The 20,987-nt window shown below is 40.4% G+C and overlaps 1 protein-coding gene across 3 annotated transcripts in view; it reads left to right on the top strand.

Moving 5' to 3' along the window:
• The window catches only part of LOC121525882 (SPRY domain-containing SOCS box protein 4-like), a 94,584-nt gene that overhangs the window by 48,340 nt on the left and 25,257 nt on the right, over positions 1-20,987 (top strand). Inside the window, exons 3-4 of one of the 3 annotated variants that reach the window (XM_041812096.1) lie at positions 1,680-1,954; positions 18,085-18,972. In XM_041812096.1, coding sequence (XP_041668030.1) covers positions 18,264-18,972 — 709 coding nt within the window. In that variant the 5' untranslated portion in view covers positions 1,680-1,954; positions 18,085-18,263. Of the gene's footprint in view, positions 1-1,676; positions 1,955-18,084; positions 18,973-20,987 lie in introns of all 3 variants that reach the window. The other 2 variants (XM_041812088.1, XM_041812080.1) reach the window with 2 other exon arrangements.

Below are 20,987 nucleotides of genomic sequence, written 5' to 3'. Positions count from 1 at the left end.
TGCAAATTGAAAATAAACAGTTGTATTGTGATGATTTTATGCCTGTCTTATTTGGATAAAACAAACAGACATAAAAATGAGGAAAGAAATAAAAAGTTAAATAACTTTTGAACCATAAACCGTTGCTTCTTACTTGTTTTTCCTCATGAAGCTAGCCGTTGTGTTTTCCCATTGACACTATGGATGGCTTTGGCAACTTTTTCAGCGAGCCTGGAACTTGTGTCTTTTGGGGACTTAAATAATAAAATCCACACCAGTAAACCTGATATTGAATGTCTTTTTATCCATTTTAACTAAATTACGATCATTAATTACTGCTAGCTAGAACGCTAACTGCCATATTGTTTCTCTTCGTGAGTGTCTGTCTGCCAATAGCAGGCTGATCCATAATCATGTGATGCTGCAAAAAAATAGCAGAAAGGAGAAACAGAGTTCAATGCACTCTATGATTTATACAACTGTATACATTAAGTACATATCTGTACACAACAGTTGTTAATATGCGAGTTGTAAGTTTTATATTGTATTTGGAAAAGTGCGATAAAGTTTGTATTTAAAAAAAGAGAGAGAGAGCCTGTGATGCAGCCCCCTGTATTATTGTTATTTTAATATTTGGCAGCAAAACTCAATAATCAGCAGAAAAACAACTTTAGGGTCACAGAGATGCTGTACATTATGATTCTATTTGTTGAGCCATGTTCTGAGTCAAACATAGGTCTAAAATAATTTGCTAGTCCGAACAGTCATTTCAGAAAGTTCAGACTGGTATCGGATCATTACTTGGTATCGGCCGATACCCAACAACTTGGTATCGGGACTGTATCGGGAAGGAAAAAATGGTATCGAACATCCTTAGAATGAAGTTCTTATTTGCAATGTGTCAGTAAAGTGTCTGCTATATTAGACTTACTATCTCTGGTTAATAGTGATGTCCCTGAGGCTTTTATTTTGAAGGGTGAAGACAGAAGCAGCTTGTGTACTGTTGAGAAGCTGATTGAGATGACTGAATAGCTTTAGACTTGCTTATTCATTCTCCAGAGCTCCTTATTGATGTTTTCTTTACAGTTCAGGTGCACCTCATAAGCCTCAGGCATTGTCCATTATATCTTGGCAGTTTTTTTTTTCTTAATGAGGTTTTTCTATTTGTTTTTTCCTTTCATACACACAAAAAGTGCTTTAAGACACTGAAAACACACCTTTTGTTTGCACCTTGAAGTGCTAATGAGCAGCACACCATAGCAAACATAGTGGGCCACTGGCAGGTTCTTGAACAGTGTATTTTTATGGGAAAAAATTGGCAAAATTAGCAAGAACTGTAGTTCTTGTTAATGTGATTTTGTAAACACATGATGGCTGAAATTGCTGTAAACCCTTCACCTAATCCTCATGCTAGATTTGACTAGATTTGAAATTTCCCTGCCACAAAACAAAGACTTCAGAAGGTCTGCTGCTCCTTAAACTATCATCCTTGACAGACCCAATGCAAAGTGGAAATGAGTGGCAGTTTTGCAAATGTGGGAGGACTGTGTTTGTGTGTTTATCTGCATTTATTTCCACCGTCTGTGGGAGTGGGTGGTTTTGTACTGCTTGGGAAAGACTTTGAGTGTGCTCCACACTAAGCCCTCCCCTTCTCCCTCCCTCTCTCTCTCCTTCCCTGTCGTCCCTCCTCCCTCCAGCAGCTGTTTTCCTGCCTAAGCTGGGAACTGAGGACAGGCTGTTTCCCCCTCAATCTTTGCGTCACAAGCAGGAACTCATCGACTCACCCGCACACACACAGACTTTTTTTTTGGTCTCTGCCCTGTCCCACACTCGTCTGGCTGTTGACTGCACACTGACCTCATTTGGGACTCCAGACTGAGGAGCAAGCGTTCCCACTCTTGGACTTGGCTGCTGTGATAGTGTGTTCACATTGCTGTGTGAGAGCCGCCTGGCTGTTGGGAAAAATGCTTTCACGGTAAGAAGTTTCTTCCTGTCTCAGACCACTTCTGTGTGCTGACCTCTGGTTTGGGCTCCTTCTCATCTGGGACATTTTTAAGGTTTCTTGTCTCTTTGTTGGTAAAACTGTTGCTGAGGTTGTTCTGTGCTGGCAGCTTCCAAGAGTTTGTGCGATTGTGTTACGGCTCTCTTTTGTTGTCTGCGTGTCCCGAAGCACTGTTGCCTTGAATAATAGAAACAACAAATTCAGCGTGTTGAAAAGTTTAGGTATTTGCTGGAGCTGCTGTTGGTAGAAGTCTCAGTGTAAATACTTCTTGGTTGTGAGAAAGTGTTTGTTACTTCTTAACCTTCACATCTTTCTTGTTTTGGTCTTTGTGTAAAAATACACATCTGTGTTCAGTCGCAGTTCTAGTCTGCCTCTCCAAGTTACCTTCGCTTGGCTGTAGCCGCTAGCAAGAGACCATTAGTGTAGCATTTCACACACGTGAGTGACTGAAGGGCGGGGGAGTGACACATGATTGAATACTTTGCGGGTTTGTTGCAGTGCTGACACACCAGGCTAGTTCATTCTCAACTTGTATTTACTCTTGACATAACCAGTCATAATCTGCTTGTGCTGCAGTGTAAACAGGGGTCATAGCAGCTTCAACAATACTCTACTTGTCCAGCAAATTTAAGCTAATTTTGAAATGTAAAAAAAACGCAAAAGTAATTTTGGCATGTTTCCATCCAATTGTCTGTTGTGATTACACATCAAATTGGCTCAGTGTCCCTTAGAAGTTGGTCAGAGGAGTTTTTTTTTAACTTTACTGATTAATCAGAATAAGTGAACTGCTAATGCAGCTGCTGGGCAGGTGTGGTGGTTCATGAAGCACCTCGCAGGAAGAAGGTTCAAATCCTGGTCTGGAGTTTGCATGTTCTCTGTGTCCATTATAGCATTTCCTCTCAGTACTTTGTTTAATTTCAAAGGTCCAAAGACATGCTGGTTTTAGTTCCATTTCTTTGAGTTCTGCTTCTTTTTTATTTTGGTATCTGTTCTGCAAACTTGTTTTAGTTTCGCTTTAATTACGTTTTGTGTTGGTTTTAATTTTACAGGTTGAGCCCGAGTAAATAAACAAAGACAGGATCTAAAGCCTTGTCCACACGGAGACGAAAACGATGTCTTTGCATTTTGTTTTGAAAAAGTTTTCCGTGAAAACAGGATAGTTTCAGGAGATGTCCGTGTAAGCAACAAACCACTGAAAACAACTGAAAACTCTGTAATATATATAAATGCCAAGCCTGTAAGTGGCGCTGTAATGCCATGTAAATTCATCAAAAGAGAGAAAAAGATTATGGAAACTGCCCAAAACTTTCTCCTGGTTGCCCTTCTGGTTGGTGGTAAAGGAGCATCAGGTTTGCTGTAAAAGCCATAATAAGCTAAGTAGCTTCTGCAGCACGTGTGATGTAATTGTTTCAAGAAAGATGGGGTTGGCTGTCCACACGGAGGTGAAACGGTGAGTGTTACAGATTTGTTCACTCTGGGACACAGTTTCAAAAAGTATCACCTAAGCCCTTCCAAAGCAGCTTTTTTCCATGTGGATGAAATGCTGATACGACAAAAACCTTTTGCGTATACTCCTGAAATCTACCAGCAGATTTTTTTTACTATTCAGTTATTTACAAATTGACTAATCATAAGTAAACCATGTGTTAAACATCACTAGATAACTGATTCTCATGATTCTGGCCATGATAACATTCCAGAGTAAAACTCCCACAGCAGCCACTATTAATGTATTTGCCAGGTTACAAACTAATAATAAAAGCACCAAAGCTCACCATTGACAGCTCTCCTTTTCTCTCCGTATCATAAAATAACATCAAAAACATTCCTGCCTTATCAGAAAGAGTCCACACAATCTAAATCCAGTCACATTTTTAGTCTCAAAACATGATTACACCCATAAAGATCAATGGACTTGTGTTTTACAATTTCAAATTTGATGCTGTATTTTTCAATAGTCAACTGTTTTTGGAGTGATAATGGTTTTTTTTTCAGGCTTAACAGTAACGCTATATATAAAAATGGTCTGGTCTTGTCCTCATAAAAACAGGTGTAAAATCCTAATTTTCTGCTCTATTATCTGTTCTTGCTAAGGCTTCATGCTTTGGTCTCAGTTGAGTTTCCAGGTCATACCTCCCAGCTACAGTCCTCTACAGGCCTCTGTTTCACAAATTCAGATGGGGGGGGGGGGGGGTAGTTGTGTTACCCAGTAGCAGCAGCAGCATCAGTGGGTCTGACAGTACAAATTTTTCAAACATGGCCTTCAGTTTAATCTGGATATATCTGGATAGGAGTTTTTGACTCTACCCAGAATTTCAACAGGGTTAATGGGAAAGCTCTAATTGTAATAGAGATCAAATTTTGGTTTATTCCACAACTCCGGGGCCTGGGATCTATACCTGTTCTAGTCGAATGCTCTTACAGAATATTACATATAAATGTATTTTTGTGTGATTATGGGCCTGAAGTCCTGACACTGTAGTTCTAATTTGGCTCTGAATCAGTCTGCAGACTCTGTCTTCAGACTTCAGGACTTGTGTCACCAGTGGATCAAAGTTTTGAATTGATGAGTGGAGATTTCATCATGTTTATCTCACTATTGGGACCCAGAATCCCTCTGTGTGGTGGAGCTTGAGAAAAGCCCAAATAAATAATGCAGACAAAGATGGACTGATATATTTGGTCCATCTCATCACATTGCCTTTCACCTTATGTTAAAGGTTGAGCCTGATCATACTTGGAAATGTCTTTTTCCAGCCACCTGAGTACTTGAATCTGTGCAATGTTGTCTAGTGTCAGTGAAATACATTTAAACTATCTCCATACAATATTTGTAGGCCAAAAGGTAATGTATGGAATAGGTATTGTTCCTCAAATGTGAACCACTTGAGTTCTTCACAGCCTATCAGCTGATCTTTGACTGATCACTTAACTACATACGCACATGGCCGTGTGGATGTCGTCATCGCTCCCTGCTGATGTTCTGGCCCCAGTGTGCTGATAATGGCATCTGTGAATTTGAGCTGTTGATAACCTCAGAGTCCCTCTGCTAACAGTCTGCCTTTGTCTGCCCTGAAGTGAAGCGTGTGTGCATACGTCTACATTTCTGTTTGGGTGGGGGTTGCTTTTGCTAAGTGTGGCTCTGCATGTTTTAAAATGCTACCAGGGTTTTTTCTCTATACCAGCAGCCTTCATGTCACTGCCTCTCTTCACTAGGATAAAATCTTTGATTCTGGTCAAGTTGTACCTTAATCATTCTCAGATATTTCCTTTCACTCAGTTTCCCCTACACCCAGAGCTGAAGCAAATTACTGTGCACACTCTCAGGTCTCTTGTTTTGAGGAGTGGAGGAGAAGGGAGCTAAAGTCACAAGTGGGAGAGAAATAGCACGCAATGCCTTTGGTTTGTACCGCTTCTCTACTGCACTGTGATAGAAAAAAATACAAAATATACCACAAAAGAGAGTGCTTCTTTGTACATTTTTATACCAACCAATAATTACTGATGAATCGCGAAGATTTTGGGGTGTTTAAGCTCAATATACAAACGGAAATGATATTGATTCTTCTTTATGCCCCACGAACAGGCGGATATTACTGCATAGCAGTGTTGCATGGTGTACTAAAATTTCTGTACTTTTCATATCTTTTCATTCAGAATGGTATAGTACTTGGATTTCCTGGTGTTCAGAACTATTTGTAGGTCAAATGGGGCTCCGGTGTAAGTGACCCATGGAGTTTTAAGCATGCTGGGAAAACTAAAAAGTTTTATGTGGATCTAGAAGGAAAGAACAGTGTCGATGGTGAAACAGACTGCTCCAATCATCCACTAAGTTTTACACAGTGTGAGCCTCAGAACAAGAGAAGAGTATGTCCACTACTAGCAACAACAGTGAGTTATCCACCTCCTTTCCCTGTACATGTGAACAGAATGGGCCGCTGATATCCTCAGCAGCCCACAGAGCAGACACGATTCAACATATTGAACCTGTATGCTAAATTTTAATGGTGCTGAAAATAATCATGCATCATGATGCGGACATAGGCGACGATTCAGCATCAATGCAGAATCAGCTCATAATCGATGCAGACGGATGCACCTTGTGTATTTTCCATCTGCATCTGGATCTACCATAATTACTCATGTAGTAGCCTGTTTCCCTTCAAAATGGGGCCGCTTTCAGTGCACTTCAACATTAGTCTACTTTAAATGACGCACCTTTTTCTGTCTGGGGTAGTAGTTGTCACTCATGACGCTGCTAAACCAATAGACTTTGCTGGTGGATCAACCTGGAAAAACTCTGCGCTCTGCACCATAAACTCTGCAGAGTGCAGAGAGGCTGAGCCAGCCTAGGAGAATGAAAAAAGACGACGGCAAAAAAAGGACGGATTCTAAATCCTAACAGGATGATCTGACCTTCATTTCTCTCATTAAATAAGAGATGTGAAAGAAGAAAAGATGGAAGCAGTATATGTGTATGTAACATTGATCATTTAAATGTTTTAGAAAACAAGTTAACCTATACATTGATGAAAAATTATTTATACTGTCAAATATTAAGCTGTTTCAATACACTGTTTTAAAAAAATTGTTAAGATTTTTCATGTGAAATTATTACTTTTAATGAGAGCTAGAAAATGGAGAATGCATTGGATAAATCGTGATGCACCATAATATTAAATCAAATTGTTGGCCTGATAATGTAATGTACACATGCACAGCTCTACTAAATGTACTACAAAATAGTGTTGTAACAACAAGCAAACACTTAAAAGCTCACCAAGCACCTCAGTGAGAAACAGACTTTTCCAAGGAGAAGAAGACATGACAGGTTAGTATGCTAGCTGGGTATCCTGTAGGATAACGATCCCCTGTCCGGCCTCTATAACACTTCAGCAGTGCTGCAGGCTGATTGTCATGCAGTGCTGATGTGGGTTTTTTGCTCCTTCCCATGATATTCTGATGTTTTAAATGCACCTGTATTCCACATGTGCACATTTGACTGGCTTGTTGTTCTGTTGCTATGGTACTACCACCTCTTCAATTCAGCTCTCCTAATTTACAGAGGTTTTTTTAAAAAGGTTGATATAAGCCGGTCTTCTTCACATGTTCTTTCCCTGCAGGGGTTCCCTGTTGTTGGAGAGATGCCAGTTTACTTTCTGAGCACTGCTGAGGTGCCCTCGAGCAAGGCACCAAACCCCCTTCTGCTCAAGGGCTCCCATGGTGTGCAGCCCCCTCTCTCTGACCTCTCTGTTTTTGCGTGTCCACAAGATTCTGTTTGTGCTCGGATATTTGTGTACTCCTGGTCTATGTGTGCAGAATGTTCCAGCAGATCCAAAAACTGAGTTTCCCCTGGTTGATAAATAAAACCTGCCTTCTTGTTCTATCAGTCCCACATTTCGACCTACTGTGATTACTGTAGATACTTGAGCATCTGTCATCAATACTACTTCAGATGAGAGATGATTTTATTTGAGCTGTAGGTGTTTTCTCTGTGAAGCATAGATCAGAGCTCGTTGGCTAACTCATGGACCAACTGACTGGAGATTAGCGTTAAAGATAATGGTGAATTTTATTTACAGGGCATTTTTAAGCTTGGAGCCTGAATTGCTCTTAATAAATGCAGTGATGATTAGAGTATTCAAACAAAGCCAGACTTAAAAGAACAACAGTAAGTGGGGATGTGAGAGGAAAATGAGAAGACAAATCATTATTGTAATGCTCATCTATTAGTAAAAATGTATTCTTATACATCTGAAGTGTGTTTGAATCATGCTGTGATCAATAAGCACATAAGAAAACATTGTTATAGCTGCAGACTGCATATCCTTTGAATCAGACTTCAAAAGAAAGGTGGTGTATTGGCACGATGTGTTCCTGTCATACTAGCTCAACTGTCTGTGAAAATGTCCAAGGAAAGTCCTGGAAATGATCTCTTGAAATTGGTGGTAACCCTGTTTGATTGTAAAAGCTTTGTGCCTAGGAGTGCACAAAAAGCCCTGCTGGTTAGAGTGAAGCTGTTTTCAACTTTGATGAACACCAGCTGGAGGTTCCTTTTTATGTCAGCACCTCCATGTGGATGGCCTCAAAAAATCCCCAACATTTTTTCTTTTTGTAGACAGTTTGACAGGATTTCTTCACTTCCTCTCTCTTTTGTTCAAAACACAATCTGTTATCTCTAATTTTACTTATGCATCCATAATCCCGCTAATTTGACTGTTTCCCTTTTTTTATTTAAACTGAACCGGATTCCTTTAAGGTTGCACTCACACTGGCCCAGCTACCCCCCCAGTGATGCACAGATTTTCCAGTCTCCTGTCGGCTACAGGCCGGCTCGGACTACACGAATGTTTTGGTCGTTCACGACGGCACCATGTCAGACTATGCGACTAAAATCTTGTCCCGTCTTGGCCGACAGCCTGGCCACACTACAAGAGTGATCCAGACCGCTCAGCATATGTTGACGTCACCACCGTCTCCGCGACTGAGTGCGTCTTCACAGGTTGTCAGGGGGCGGGCCAAAGAGTGTCAGTCACTCTACAACAGGAGCGCTCTGTGTGATTGTAGCGGTCTTTTGCTCCATAAAGGAAAATAAGAAGCAATAATCGATTGGATTATTGATAATAAGTATGGATGTATCAAGAGGAGGACGATATGGACTGGCTCTCCTTCAGATAGAACTTAAGGTATGCATGTGATAGCGTGAAAAAAAACAAAATTCACATAGTTTTAGGAATAAAAGGGGATAAAAGTGGTAAATCTTGTAAATGATGATGCAAAGATGAAGAGCAAATGTTCTCCTGTTGTTAGATGTCAGGATTCACGTCGTTGACGTCAGGTCAGATGTACAAAAAATTCTGACATGCTAGTCTTGTTGAATCGTGGTTGTGAGGAATAGTAAGGAGTCTTGGCCGCGTCGTTAATTATTCACACAACTAGACGGTTTGTCGTTCCCGACTCTCAAAATCGGGCCGAGTTTTGATGACGAGCTGTGACGTCGCAGTCAGGCTTAAATCTGTCTGAATTCATGTAGTCTAAGCTGGCCTTTACATTCCCAGTAGTCCTGACCCCAGCAGGCCTGAGCACAGTTACGTCATGTACAAATCCCAGTGTCATAATGCAACACAAGTGCATAACTTTGTTTAGCTGGTGCATAGTCTGGGTTTTAGCCCAGTGGAAAACAATATAGAGAACAGAACTTTACTAGCTTTTTGTTGGTCATTTTAGTCTGATACAGCCCTCTGACTCTTCTTGACTTCTCCATTATACAAGATGGCTCATCAGTTTGCTTCAGTTATACATCATGTCCATGTTATGATGCTGAAGCACAACTCTTCAATCTATGCCAAGGGCTATGGAAGTGCACCATGCATGCATAGTATGTAGGTCTTACACTGGTCAGACAAACTGACTTTGGGGGTCCCGGGTAGGGCTGGGCGATATGGCCTAAAAATCATATCACGGTATTTTTTTTGCCTCTGATGATAACGGTATTATATCATGGTATTACAAAATTAAAAAGAGATAATGCTTTTTAATCCAAATTCAAGTGTTATTAACCCCCTTCTCCCCTTAAACCAAACCTTTGATGGCATACTCAATTTATCTCCAAGTATAGGAACACAGAAAACATGTATTTTTTTTAAGTTTCTCTAAGTTTACTTCTGTCTAATTGCACTCCAAGTTTTGCATTTGATCTCTAACCTTATGAGGTGTGTTAAGCTGCTAATGACTGGAACATGTTTCCTAGTGAAGGCGTTCACAATTAAAGCATTTCAGAAAAATAACAGCCGCAGACCTATATTTTGAAGAGCTTGACAGAAGTATTGTGTTTAGCATTGAGTTAGCTTAGCTTTGGCAGCCATACGGGGGAATATGGCTAGCTTACAGCGGTTTTTCTGACCTCATTTAACATTGCAGCCTGAATCTTTGACTCACTGTGGACTTAGAAAAGAAATCCTAAGTTAAAATAGACTTTAAAACTGTTGTTTATGCCATTGTAAGAGGAAGAGCTGCAGCGCTGGGCTCTGAGACCAGCCAAAGCAGCACTTAGCTTGTGTTAAAGCCCCAGGCAGGCTGACAGAGACAGCACACTGACTTAGTTCGGTACAGCCATCAGACTTTGAGAGGAAAAAACAAGTGTTTTTGCCTGCCACACTGAGGCAGATACAATGACGTCATTAACAAGTGTTTTCGCAATTGGTCGGTAGAGTCCAAATCTCTACCGTAGGCCAAATTTATATCATTTGTACCGTCTACTGCATATACTACGCACCCCTAGTCCCGGGTGCTTGGGTATGGTTCAAATTACCTAGAGCATTGGTGGAAAAACTATGGCCTGGGGGCCAACAATGGCTCACAGTCTGTTTTATTCCCACCATAGTCAATGCTAAAATGAAACTCCTGTAAAAGAACATGAAGCAGCACTATACTTCTTAGTGTTGACTTTAGGCAGTGCTGCTGTCTTTCTGTAAAAAAAACATTTTGACAAGACTTCATAGGATATTTTTCTTCGTGGCCATAAGAGACAACATATGGATGAACAAAATAATGACAAAGTCTGCATTCAGATGAACAAAAACTTCTGGATTATGGCAGCACAGATCACACCCTTTGCTCCTCCATCTGCACCATCATAAGGTCAGAGTTACAGTGAATATGATACAAATAATCTTCCAGCACCATCGATCCTTCAGTTTTGCAGCGTTTGCATGGATGTGATGCAGGCTATATTTCTTGACACATATTTAGTCACCAAGAATATCTGAACCTGCATTGGAATGGTTTTAACTTTAATTTACTAATTGTGAGGCGAATCAGCCTTTTTATTTCCTGTATGTGGCCCTCAGTGAGAAGAGTTTGGACCCTTTGTGTTTGCACCTTTTGAAACTGTGACATAGAGGAATACTGACATTGATGACATTGCTTTTCTTTTTTTTAAACCAGTTAGTTTCATTCAGATATTACTTATTAGAAGAGTTCCTAAACATAACAATCCTAAAACACATACTGTAAACCTGTTAATGCAGAAAAACGCGTATACTAGAGCGCTATAAGAGCTGGCTGTAAGAGCTTGGTTTAATAATGCTAGATTCTCTCCAAATTTAGACATGAGTGGTCTTGGCATGGCGGTTATTAGATTGCAGACATCTGTCTATGTCATTTTGTATGTATCTTGGGAATTAATAGGCCACTATGAATCTGGAAGGCAGGTCTAAAACGTGACTGATTTCTCTTATCACATTTTCTCTCTCCGATCCCCATGAATCACCCCTCTCTGTCTTTCCTCCTAATAGTTTGACCCCGTGTTAACCTGCTGATGGGTTATGGCTTGCAGCAAAATGTGTACATGTGAACAGCAGGGCTCCTATTTGTCATGTATGTGTACAAGTTCACTCATGTCCACTGAGTGGTCAGTAGCCTCAGTGGTTGGTCTTTGCTGATACCAGCGTTTGGCTGTGATAAATATTCCTGTCATCCGTCGTGAAATGGCCTTGTGCGTCATGTCTGCTGGTGTAAATTAATTAATATGGAAATGCAGAGCTTGTCACTCTTCATGGGTTATGGTCAGGAGATAGTGTTCTACAAATGACTTCCTCTGCCAGCAGGTGTGTGTGTGTCCTCAGTCTGGTGCATTGTCCTCAGAGCTGCTGCCCATTTATCATGTTGTCAGTCATTAAATTTCTGTCTAGAACTCAGGTCTCCTTTAGAACAAAAAATTTAATTTTTTTTTTTTTTTTTTGTGACGTTTAAACCAGTGCTTTCCCCAGCTTAAGGCATTGTTTGAATTGATTTTAAATACATATGTCAATTTAAATTAGAATTTCCACCATTTTTTAGGAGCAACTAACACTGTTTTACATTTCATTCACTTTGACCACCTTTGAGCACCTGGTTTTTCCCATTTTTCTTTAAAGTTTGTAAAGGTTTTGTCATTTGTTTGTGGCTATAACAGCTTCAAGATTTTGGGATATTTTCCGAATTTGTGCCCATCCATTCTGTAGTAAATTAATGAGGTTAAGCACTGATGTTTTATGAGAAGGCCTGGCTCGCATCTCTGTTCCAGTTCATCCAACAGGTGCTTGTTTGGTTCTGTGCAGGCCGGTCAAGTTCTTGCACTCCAAACTCATCAAACCCTGTCTTCATAGTCCTTGCTTTGTGCACAGGAGCACAGTCATGTTGGAATAGAAAAGGGCCTTCCCCAAACTGTTGCCACACAGTTGGAAGTATAGCATTGTCCGCAATGTTTTGGTATGCTGAAGCATTTGGATTGGTCTTCACTGGAGATAATGGGCATTGCCCAAACCCTGAAAAACAGTCCCACACCATTATCCCTCCTCCAACAAACTTCATAGTTGGACCAATGCAGTCAGGCAGGCACGTTTGCCAGGCAAAACAGTCACTTACCTGACTGGCAAACTGACAAGTGTGATTTGTCACTTCACAGAACATGTTTCAACTAGTCCACAGTCCAGTGTTAATGTGAATAACATATTAGCCTTATTTATATCAGTATTATTATCTTGTTTTGTATTTTTAACTTTTATATAATGTTGTCAGTTTGTTTCATCTATGTTTTTATTCAAAGCTGATCTGAATAAATTGCTCCTGTAGGGATTCATTCAATTGTTTGAATTGAAATGGTTTAACTTGAGCTCATAGGCACTGATAAATCGTGTTAAAAAAGTCATGTTAAAGTCATGTTAAAATCAAGGCCACCTTTCGCAACGTGAAGTCTCCTGCTGTAACTGCTACAGGTAGATATGACCCAAGACGAGCTGCAGCTCCCAGATGTGGTTTAAGGTTTGCTTCTGCAGCTAACAGACCAATAAAAACTGAAATCCTTTGATAGGTTCAATTATTGACAACTTTTTTGGGCATCTGCAGTTTAAAAAGAAACCGTGTTGACAGAACAACCTTGTGACTTTCTCCTATACATGAAGAGAAATAGTATACGGATGCCTTTTTAGTTATTAATGCAGAGGCATCCTGATTTCATTATGCGTGTTTTATCAGTTGCACTGTAACATGACCAAATCTTACCTTATTTTTACCCCTTTTTGTTGCCTTTCCACTGGTGATAGCCAGAGCTGCAGGCATAATGTTTTTGGGACGTCTCTCTCCATGTTTCAGCCTTTTCTGTACACACATACTTAAACACACTCCCTCTTCCCCTGGTAGGTCAGACCCAGTTGCTGTACTGTACTTTCCCTGGAAGAACCATGTGGAGTCTTTCCTGAGAAACTATAGGGGAGAGAGACAAACATTAGAGAAGTTGCATGTAGGAAAGAGTGAATGAGGGAGGAGAATCGTCAGTACTGTATATTGGGAAGAGTCTTGAAAATTCAGGGAAACTCTGCTCATGTGTTTGGATGTAGCTTCAGGCACAGACTGGCATGTTTGAGTTACTTTTTCCTTTACATAAATGAAGAATTGCATCATACTTGTTTACTTGGACTTGAATCTATTTGCCAAGAAAGTTGAGTGGACACTGGAGCTGGAATGTTATTTCAATTTCAGTTTCAGTTATGATTTTGGCTTCACATGGCAAAGAAAATAATATATTCAAGCTTAAACAGTGACAGTGCTGTGTACCATATTGCACTATTAAAGTCCTTTGGCTTTTGTCACGTTTGGTCGAATTTTTCAGCATTTCTTGATATGTTTCAGCCACAAATCCAGCTGGAAGTCAGTGATGATTATCTTGTAGTTCATGTCAGTATGTCATTATTTTCAGGGATATACAGATGTAACAGTTTAACATTGGCTACACACATCGGTTTGTGCCCACATGAAAGCTAACAGTTGATGTTTGTATGAACGGGTGATATTTACCTCCGCAAAGGAGGTTATGTGATCAGCAGGGTTTGTTAGTTATTAAGGTAGTTTGTTAGTTTGTTAGCAACATAACTCAAAAAGTTATGGATGGATTTTGATGAATTTTTCAGGAAATGTCAGAAATGGCCTAAGGAAGAACTGATGAGATTTTGGGAGTGATCTGGATCACCGTCTGGATCCAGGAATTTTTTAAAGGATTCTTTACTATTGGGAGATAGGGCTAATGGCAGAGGTCTGCGCTCTCCGAGTGCTTTTCTACTTTTAAATTTTATTGGTTTATTTGGCAGCGACATATGCAGTATACATAGAGAACTGGCAACAATTTTCCATGCACTGCACCACAGCCCCTAAAGAAGGCTTTATATAAAATGTACAGAAAACGCACTTACGAGTTGTTCTGTGTGTTACATCTAATTAACATTTATAGATTCAAGACTTGCATGTATACAATAACTATCTTGTGTGCAAAGGTATTTATTCATGGTTGTTAAAACATAGCTACACATGAACATGTGAAAATATTGAATAAAATAATAATAAAACAGACATATATATGCACATTTAACATGCATACAGTGCATTCAGAAAGTTTTCAGACCCCCATTTACTATTTTTCAATTTTGTTATGTTGCAGCCTGGTGCCAGTACACCATGAACACGAAGTGAAAACAGAGTTTTGGACATTTTTGCAAATGTATGAAAAAATAAAAAACATATATCACACTAACGTTAGTATTCAGACCCTTTGCAACAAAACTGGAAATTTAGCTAGGGTTCCTCCTATTTCTCTGGATTTTCCCTGAGTCGTTTCCTACAACTTTACTGGAGTTTACCTGTGGTAAAATAAATTGATTTGACATGATCTGAAAAGGCATGCACCTCTTTTATAGAAGGCCTCATAGCTGACAAAGAATATCAGAGCATAAACCAAGCCATGAGCCATAAGGAACTGCCTTAGAGACAGGATTGCTGTAAGGTACAGATCATGGGAAGGCTGCAAAAAAAAAAATCTGCTGCACTGAAAGTTCTCAGGAACAAACAATTCTCCATAATTCTCAAGTGGAAGAAGTAAGTTTCAACCAGGACTCTAATACCACTTTCCCGCTAAATTTAGCATGTAAAAGCGGGTTTTTTAAATGCGGGTAAACCTGCTAACAATTGGCAAGTGACTCCTTTCCCATTGCCAGTAGACCCGGGTCTGATCGCCGGCAGACGAGCTGCATGGCTGTTTTTTCCCTCTGGTGCGTCAAGCTGATGTCATCACGTTGCTTTTCTAGCTCAGTCTTTCTATAACAAACATATCCACTGAGAATAATGAATGTTCTCCTGACATATTCAGCTCCTACAGCCTTGAATTTCTCATGGATTATCCAGTAAAGCGCAGCGCTTCCTACTTGTGAGCGCAGCCAAATAAAGTTAAGGAGAACCTTTTCTAAACAATGTTTCTATTTCAATTTTTCACATCTAGCTGCTTCTTGGAAATATTAGACAAACATTGATCTTTTTTAATGATTTAAAACAGAAACTTCAGCCTGCCAAACTCCGGTCTCCTCTATCAGCTGTCATACGGCTTAACAGCTGATGGAGGAGACGGCAGTTTTCAGAATGAGATTTAAGGGTGAAAACTAAAAAAAAGAATATATATAGTCATTTCCAAGGAGCAAATATATGATAAAAGGAAATAGAAAAGTCTCCCATTCTCCAGCTGCATTTTTACGCAGGAAGCGCTGCGCTTCATGTGATAAACCATGAGAAATCCAAGGCTGTAGAAGCCTGACTTGTTCACAAAAAAATTTAGCTTCCAGCAGATATCTTTATTATGACATGAGTGAGCTAGACAAGCATTTTTGTGTTTAAATGCCCTGTTAAACTGCGCTGCCGTGTTGGAAACCTCTGCCTATTCTTTCTCCTTCAGCAGCACGCATCAGGCTTTAATGTGCAGCCGACCGGCTGAAGTTTCGGTGTAATAACAAACAATAAAAGAGGATCGATGTGATCATTTCCAAGAGGCAAATAATGCAATAAATAAATGAATAAATGAAAGGTTAATAGATTATATTGTTTGAAAAGGATCCTTCTTTCCAGCTGCGCACAGACTGGTGCTTTACGAGCTAATCCATGAGATTTTAACAGGCTGAATGAGCCAAATCTGTCCTTGGGAAAAAAATACATATCCTCAGTGGATACGTTCTTTATGACATGGGCATTTTTGTGTTTATATGCACCGTTAAATTGCGCTGCCATGCTGCGAAACTTCTGCCTTTAAACTCCTGCTTCAGGCTTAAACGCACAGCAGACAGAATACAGTTTCTGTGCAACAACAACAACAAAAAGGATCCATGAGATCACAACAGGCAAGTAACATAAATGTATTACTTGTATTGATATAAACGTAGGCACGTTACGCCAAAGTCATCCCATGTTCTCCCGGGTGTGACGTTCCCACTGGAGCCGATCGGAGGTGAGCCGATAAAAACCTGTGTCCATTGCAGGGTCAGTTGAACTGGGTCTGAATGCCGATTAGAGCCTTTCCCACTGCCAACAGGAGCCGATTTTTTGGCGTGTTTAAACACGTGGGTTTTTCGGGGTTTAACAAGATCTGGTCTCCCGCAGTTTGTTGCAAACTCTAAGCATCAGCCCCAAGTATCAGCCATTGATTAAACATTTTTAACATCATTAACAAAATCAGCACTGATTTGATTTTTTACAATCAATGCATCTCTAATTATTTTCATCTATTTATATATGAGGCTCATGCAACTCAGCTGTAGAGTTGGTTGTGTCTTAACTAGAACATCAGGGGTTTATTCCCCAGCTCCCAAAGTAACATCTCAAAGTGTCCTTGGGCAAGACAATAAATCCTAAATTGCTCCAATTGCTGCTCCAGTAAATGTGTAGGAATGGGATTAACTTATGCTGATGAACACTTTACATAGCAGTCTCCCCCATCAAATGAATGAATGTGATGTGAATGGACAAGTATGACCTGTAGTATATAAAAGTCCTTTGAGTTACACAGCTAGAAACACACTACACAACATTCACCATGTAACCGTTTGTCACATATGTAATGCACACATATGTAATTTTTAGGGCCTTAGCACAGAGGGTGCAAGGACCCTATTATTATTTCTTTTTACGTCTTACATCTGTTTAGTGGATGATGTTTGTCAACGGGCAGCATCAGAGTTAGACTGAAATAGGCATGTTTCTGCAGATCCCACCAGCATGTTAATTATATTTGTTTACTATTATCTATCCGTATTTGGTTGCAATTATTACTTGCATTTTAAAAGGCATCTAGACATTCTTTACTTGATTATAGAAATAGTGGACTTTGGGTTTCTTGATGACTTTTGTCTGTTCCATCGGTCTGTTTTGGCTGTAAAGGTCATTGTAATTGTTTAATAGTCAGCTCACATGTAAAACCAAGTGTGATCTCTTTGTATTACACACTGTTTTTTTGTTGAAGACAAGAATGAAGATTCTCTTCACTCATGGGAACTCAGTTATGTGTTTGTGCAGTTTTCCAACTTTCAGATGAAGACAGGAAATAGTTCTCTGGAGTGAAGAGAAGTTCATCCTTTATTTCTTCTTCACTGTCATTTCCCCTTTTCTCTGCAGCTCTGGAGGGAAGCCAGCGACGTTGATTCAATACTTCTGCCTCAGTTTCAGCTGCTTTCTGAGTTAGATGTATTTGAGAAACTTGTCTTTGAATTATTACATTATTTAAGACAAGTAGAGCTGCAGCAACTGTAGTTCTGTTTTTGACTGTATGTAAAGTAATTTTAGAAAGATTTGACCATATAGTTAAAAATATCAGAGTTGGGCTAAAAATATCAATTTTATTTCCCCTTCATTCACGGCAACATCCTCAAATGTCTTGCATTGGCCAATCATCAATAAATGTCTCTTGAAAGACATACTGCAGTAGGCCGACAGCATTAGTTGCCCTCCAATATTTTTTTTCTTCATCAAGCTGGTAACACATCAGACAATTTTTGGCAAGTTTTTAGGCCAGATTTATTTCCTGCACTTTCACCTGATATTAGACTCATATTAAATATTTGTCCACTTGTTATCCTCAAGTGTATGGTGTCAATACCACTAAGTGCTACTTATCACACCAAATGCAGCACAATCTGGAATCCAGATTCTAGGTAGGGCTGCCTCAGTTGAATTCCTGCAACTATCAATGAGAGTGGTAGCATCACGCACATAAAACTCAGTCTTTAATATTCATGTTTTAATTCTGTGTGTTTTAGGAGTGTGGCTCCTCCTGGTTGAAGACAGCAAGCGTGTCCAACAGCATCTTACTGCCAAGGGTCCATCGTGTCGCCACTGCGCCCATGAGGTAACCTCAGGACCTCCAGCCCCCTCATTACCACCCTTGGTCCATCCATCTCCCTCCCCTCTGTCCCTTTCTCCCTCGGACCCTCCCACAATGGGCCAGAAGATCTCTGGCAGTATCAAATCTGTGGATGTACGCGGGGAGCCCTCGTATCGTCCAGTCCGCCGTGAACTTCGAGGGCCTGATTTCTGTCGGCCACCCAGGCTGGATTTACTGCTGGACATGCCCTCAGCCAGCTCTGAGACCCAGCTCCGCCATGCCTGGAACCCCGACGACCGCTCACTAAATGTCTTTGTTAAGGAGGATGACAAACTGACCTTTCACCGGCATCCAGTGGCTCAGAGCACAGACTGTATCCGAGGGAGGGTGGGCTACACCAGGGGCCTCCATGTCTGGAGGATTCACTGGCCAGCCAGACAGCGAGGCACCCACGCTGTGGTGGGCGTGGGCACTGCTGAAGCACCATTACACTCAGTGGGCTACACGGCACTGGTTGGCTCGGACTCTGAGTCGTGGGGCTGGGACCTGGGTCGAAACAGACTTTATCATGATGGAAAGAATCGCCCAGTTTCCACATCAGCACCCACATACCCCAGTTTCCTGGAGCCGGATGAGTCGTTTGTGCTCCCGGACTCTCTGACAGTTATACTTGACATGGACGAGGGAACTTTGAGCTTTATGGTAGACGGACAATATCTGGGAGTAGCTTTTAGAGGGCTGAAAGGAAAGAGGCTGTATCCCATCGTCAGTGCCGTGTGGGGGCACTGTGAAGTATCGATTCGCTACGTCAACGGCCTAGATCGTAAGTAGCACACACATTCATACACAAATTATTTTAAGTTTGAATTGCTTTTGTTTCTTTGACTTTGATTGTGGTTTCATGTATTTTTACATTTCTGGGGAAAGTGAGAAAAAGGGAACTTTTGGGGCCTAGTGCCAAAGTTGACCTAGTGATTAAGTTGCTCCAGGCAGCACAGGGCTCTGGTCTAGCCTGTGGCTCCTTTCCCTCATATCTATCCCCCACTCTTTCGTCCCTGTTTCAGAACTCTTATCAACTGTGCTCCTCTCTGAATACAGGCACAAAAAGCCCAAAAATTATTTTCAAAAATAAAAAATAAACATTTTTGAAGGGATCTCAAGGATCTATATCATTCAGGTATATTTGAATGGGTCATTGTGCTCCTTACAAAAAAACATTTTGGTTTCAGTTTAGTTTGAATATTTAAATGCTTGTTTTTAGTTATTAGTGGGTGATTATATGTTTTGTTGTAGTTTTGTTTTCATTCCTTGGTGAGTTTTAGTTTGTTTGTAATATGGGTTAAAATCAGGGGTTAGACCAAGCAGCAACCTCTTGTCCTGAAAATGAAGCCAATGCGGAAGTGCATAAAATTGCAATACCACAAGTGTCCACTTGAGGCTGGTTGCAGGAACACCAGAAGTCCCGTCTGTTAAACAGCTGGTTTTTACACTACATATAAACTGGTTTACAGCCTGGTTCAAAAAAACAAATGTGTCTCATTACCTAATGTGCTCTCACTGTACGGGGATGAATTTTTTTGTACCACAGTGATTTAGATTATATTGAGGAAAAACCTCACTGTGGAGTGATTGGCGCGTCTCATTTGATTGACAGATAGCTGGACAGGCAGAGGCTAAGTTTCTGTCAACCAGAATGCTAACTAGCTAGCTGACAGGAAGTTGCGCTTAGTGGGCGGGCTGTGAGGTTGATCCAAAGTTTGGTTGAGACCACAATTTCAACATGGAAGCCCCCCGCAGATTGGCTTCAAGAGCTGTTTGAGTCCACCTATTGCAAGCAGACGGCTGACGTCACACAGGGTTTGTCCAATTCTTTCTACAGTATATGGGTGAGACCCTAAAGGGCCAACCAAAGTAAAATATGTCCGCTTTAAAGACTAAAACTCAGTCTTTAATTGTAGTTTAGTTTCTTTTTGCAAATTCACAAAACAGTTTCACATCATTTTAAGCCTTGTATCTATTTCACTTTCAGTTGACAAGAATATTTTTGGTTTTAGTTTTCATTATTTCATTAGTTTTAGGTAATTATAGTCACCTTGCTTTTCATATCAATTCAACATTTAGATGGAGAAGTGAGTTTTGTTGGACTCCATGATGGCAGGTACTGAGGACTGAAAGGCTGAGATAGAAATCTCTACACTTTCTGGGGTTAAAAATAAATCTAAAAATATTAATTGACAGGGTTGCCAGTAGCCCCCTGTTTTTTTTTTCTCGGCCCAGGATAAACTGCTCTGTATATCCACTTTGAATGTTGTTTGAAAGCCTTCTTGACTCTGCAGACGTCTTTGCTCAAACGTATGCTTATTGTCTAGATGTTTAAGTTTAACACACTTATTGCTTTTTACAATCTGTTTATGCTCCGGAGTACTGACACCGAATTCAACATGACTTACAGTAAACATACCCTCACAGTTAGGGTGTTTTTATATAGAACTGTTATAGTTTAATCAAATACTAATGACTCAGAGCCCTATTTTTACCCAGAGTATTAAGATTAGCGCCTGTTTTAGAACTGCTGTTTGCATTTGTGTCACTACAGATATGGAGGGGTAAATGTGGTGGGTTATTCGTCACTAAGCAGAGATGTCATGTTTATGTATGAAACTCTGCATAAGCTTTTATATTTAGATCTGCTCATCAAGCTGCAAAGGCCTAGGGTGAAGTGTGTGCTTGAACAAGTTTTAGTGACAAAACCCAGAGTATGTCTTGAGGGAAGGGGACGAGGGAAAAAATGGGTCGCAGTATTTTAGGTGAAATGTGTATTAACCCATTATGGTCTAT

The sequence above is a fragment of the Cheilinus undulatus genome, linkage group 2 (assembly GCF_018320785.1).
Source record: "Cheilinus undulatus linkage group 2, ASM1832078v1, whole genome shotgun sequence".
NCBI lineage: Eukaryota > Metazoa > Chordata > Actinopteri > Labriformes > Labridae > Cheilinus > Cheilinus undulatus.
This window is presented reverse-complemented; position numbering and strand designations above follow the sequence as displayed.